Source organism: Lottia gigantea, assembly GCF_000327385.1.
Source record: "Lottia gigantea unplaced genomic scaffold LOTGIsca_233, whole genome shotgun sequence".
NCBI lineage: Eukaryota > Metazoa > Mollusca > Gastropoda > Lottiidae > Lottia > Lottia gigantea.
In genome coordinates, this window is record NW_008708664.1 from 2,157 (window position 1) to 3,396 (window position 1,240).

Here is a 1,240-nt window from a genome sequence, read left to right on the forward strand (position 1 = left end):
TCTTTCAGAGAGTACACATAGCTAATAATGTTTATTTGGTATTTAGGTTTGTCAACTTGGCATCTCTTTCAGAGAGTCCACATAGCTAATAATGTTTATTTGGTATTTAGGTTTGTCAACTTGGCATCTCTTTCAGAGAGTTCACATAGCTAATAATGTTTATTTGGTATTTAGGTTTGTCAACTCGACATCTCTTTCAGAGAGTCCACATAATTAATAATGTTTATTTGGTATTTATGTTTGTTAACTTGACATCCCTTTCAGAGAGTCCACATAGCTAATATTGTTTCAGAGAGTCCACATAGCTAATATTGTTTCAGAGAGTCCACATAGCTAATATTGTTTCAGAGAGTCCACATAGCTAATATTGTTTCAGAGAGTCCACATAGCTAATAATGTTTATTTACTCTATGTCAAGAAAGTTGTTGTAATTTGTGAAGTAATGTTTGATAACTAAGACAATAATCTAGAGGTGTTTCTATGATAGTTGGTGAGAGTTGACCCTGCAGACTGGGGTCTCTCTGACTCGGACAGTCAGTGTGATCACATCCAAAATCATCTTGGTCTTCATCAGAGGTTCCCACGTTATCTGCAGACAACAGACTGTTAGTTAAAACTGACTTGTCTTGATTAACAATATTACATTCATTTCTACTGACACAGACTTGTTTAGAGTTAGTTAAAACTGTTTTTTCTATACAAAGTAATTTACCTTTTTGTGATTCTTTTTTGCCTTCAATATTCAGGAACTTTCTTTTTGATTGGAATAATTTACGTTGTTCTGACGTTGTCCTCCATTTCTTGTCCTCAATGATATCCAGGAACCTTCTCTCTGAACTCGTGTTGTTAGAAATAATTTCTTTAGGACTTGATTGACAACTTTCTGACATTATTTTCAATTCATTATGACAGTTAATATTCACAAATCTTCTTTCTGAATGATCACTTGTAGAGATGATTTCTTTATTAACTAATTTATACCTCACTGTCTCTGATAGCTCTACATTGTCAATATTTATAGACCTTCTTTCCAACTGAGGTACGTCCACTGTCCTAGATGGCTTTTCTCTGTCATTATTCATAAACCCCCTTTCTAACTGTGGAATTTGATTCAAGACAGGATGCTTGTGACTATTTAACAACTCGCCACCATCTTGTTGATTAGATGTTTCCTGATAAATATTAATCTCTTCACTCTGAGATAAAACACAGTCTCTGTAATAAGTACAGGCTACATTTA

The 1,240-nt window shown here is 34.0% G+C and overlaps 1 protein-coding gene across 1 annotated transcript in view; it reads right to left on the reverse strand.

Moving 5' to 3' along the window:
- Window positions 1-413: 413 nt before the first annotated feature.
- Window positions 414-1,240, reverse strand: part of LOTGIDRAFT_175015 (hypothetical protein) — a gene marked incomplete at both ends in the record, with an annotated part of 2,297 nt that continues 1,470 nt past the window's right edge. Inside the window, one exon of the mRNA XM_009055119.1 lies at window positions 414-1,196. Within this exon, the coding sequence (XP_009053367.1) occupies window positions 414-1,196 (783 nt within the window). The remainder of the gene's footprint in view (window positions 1,197-1,240) is intronic.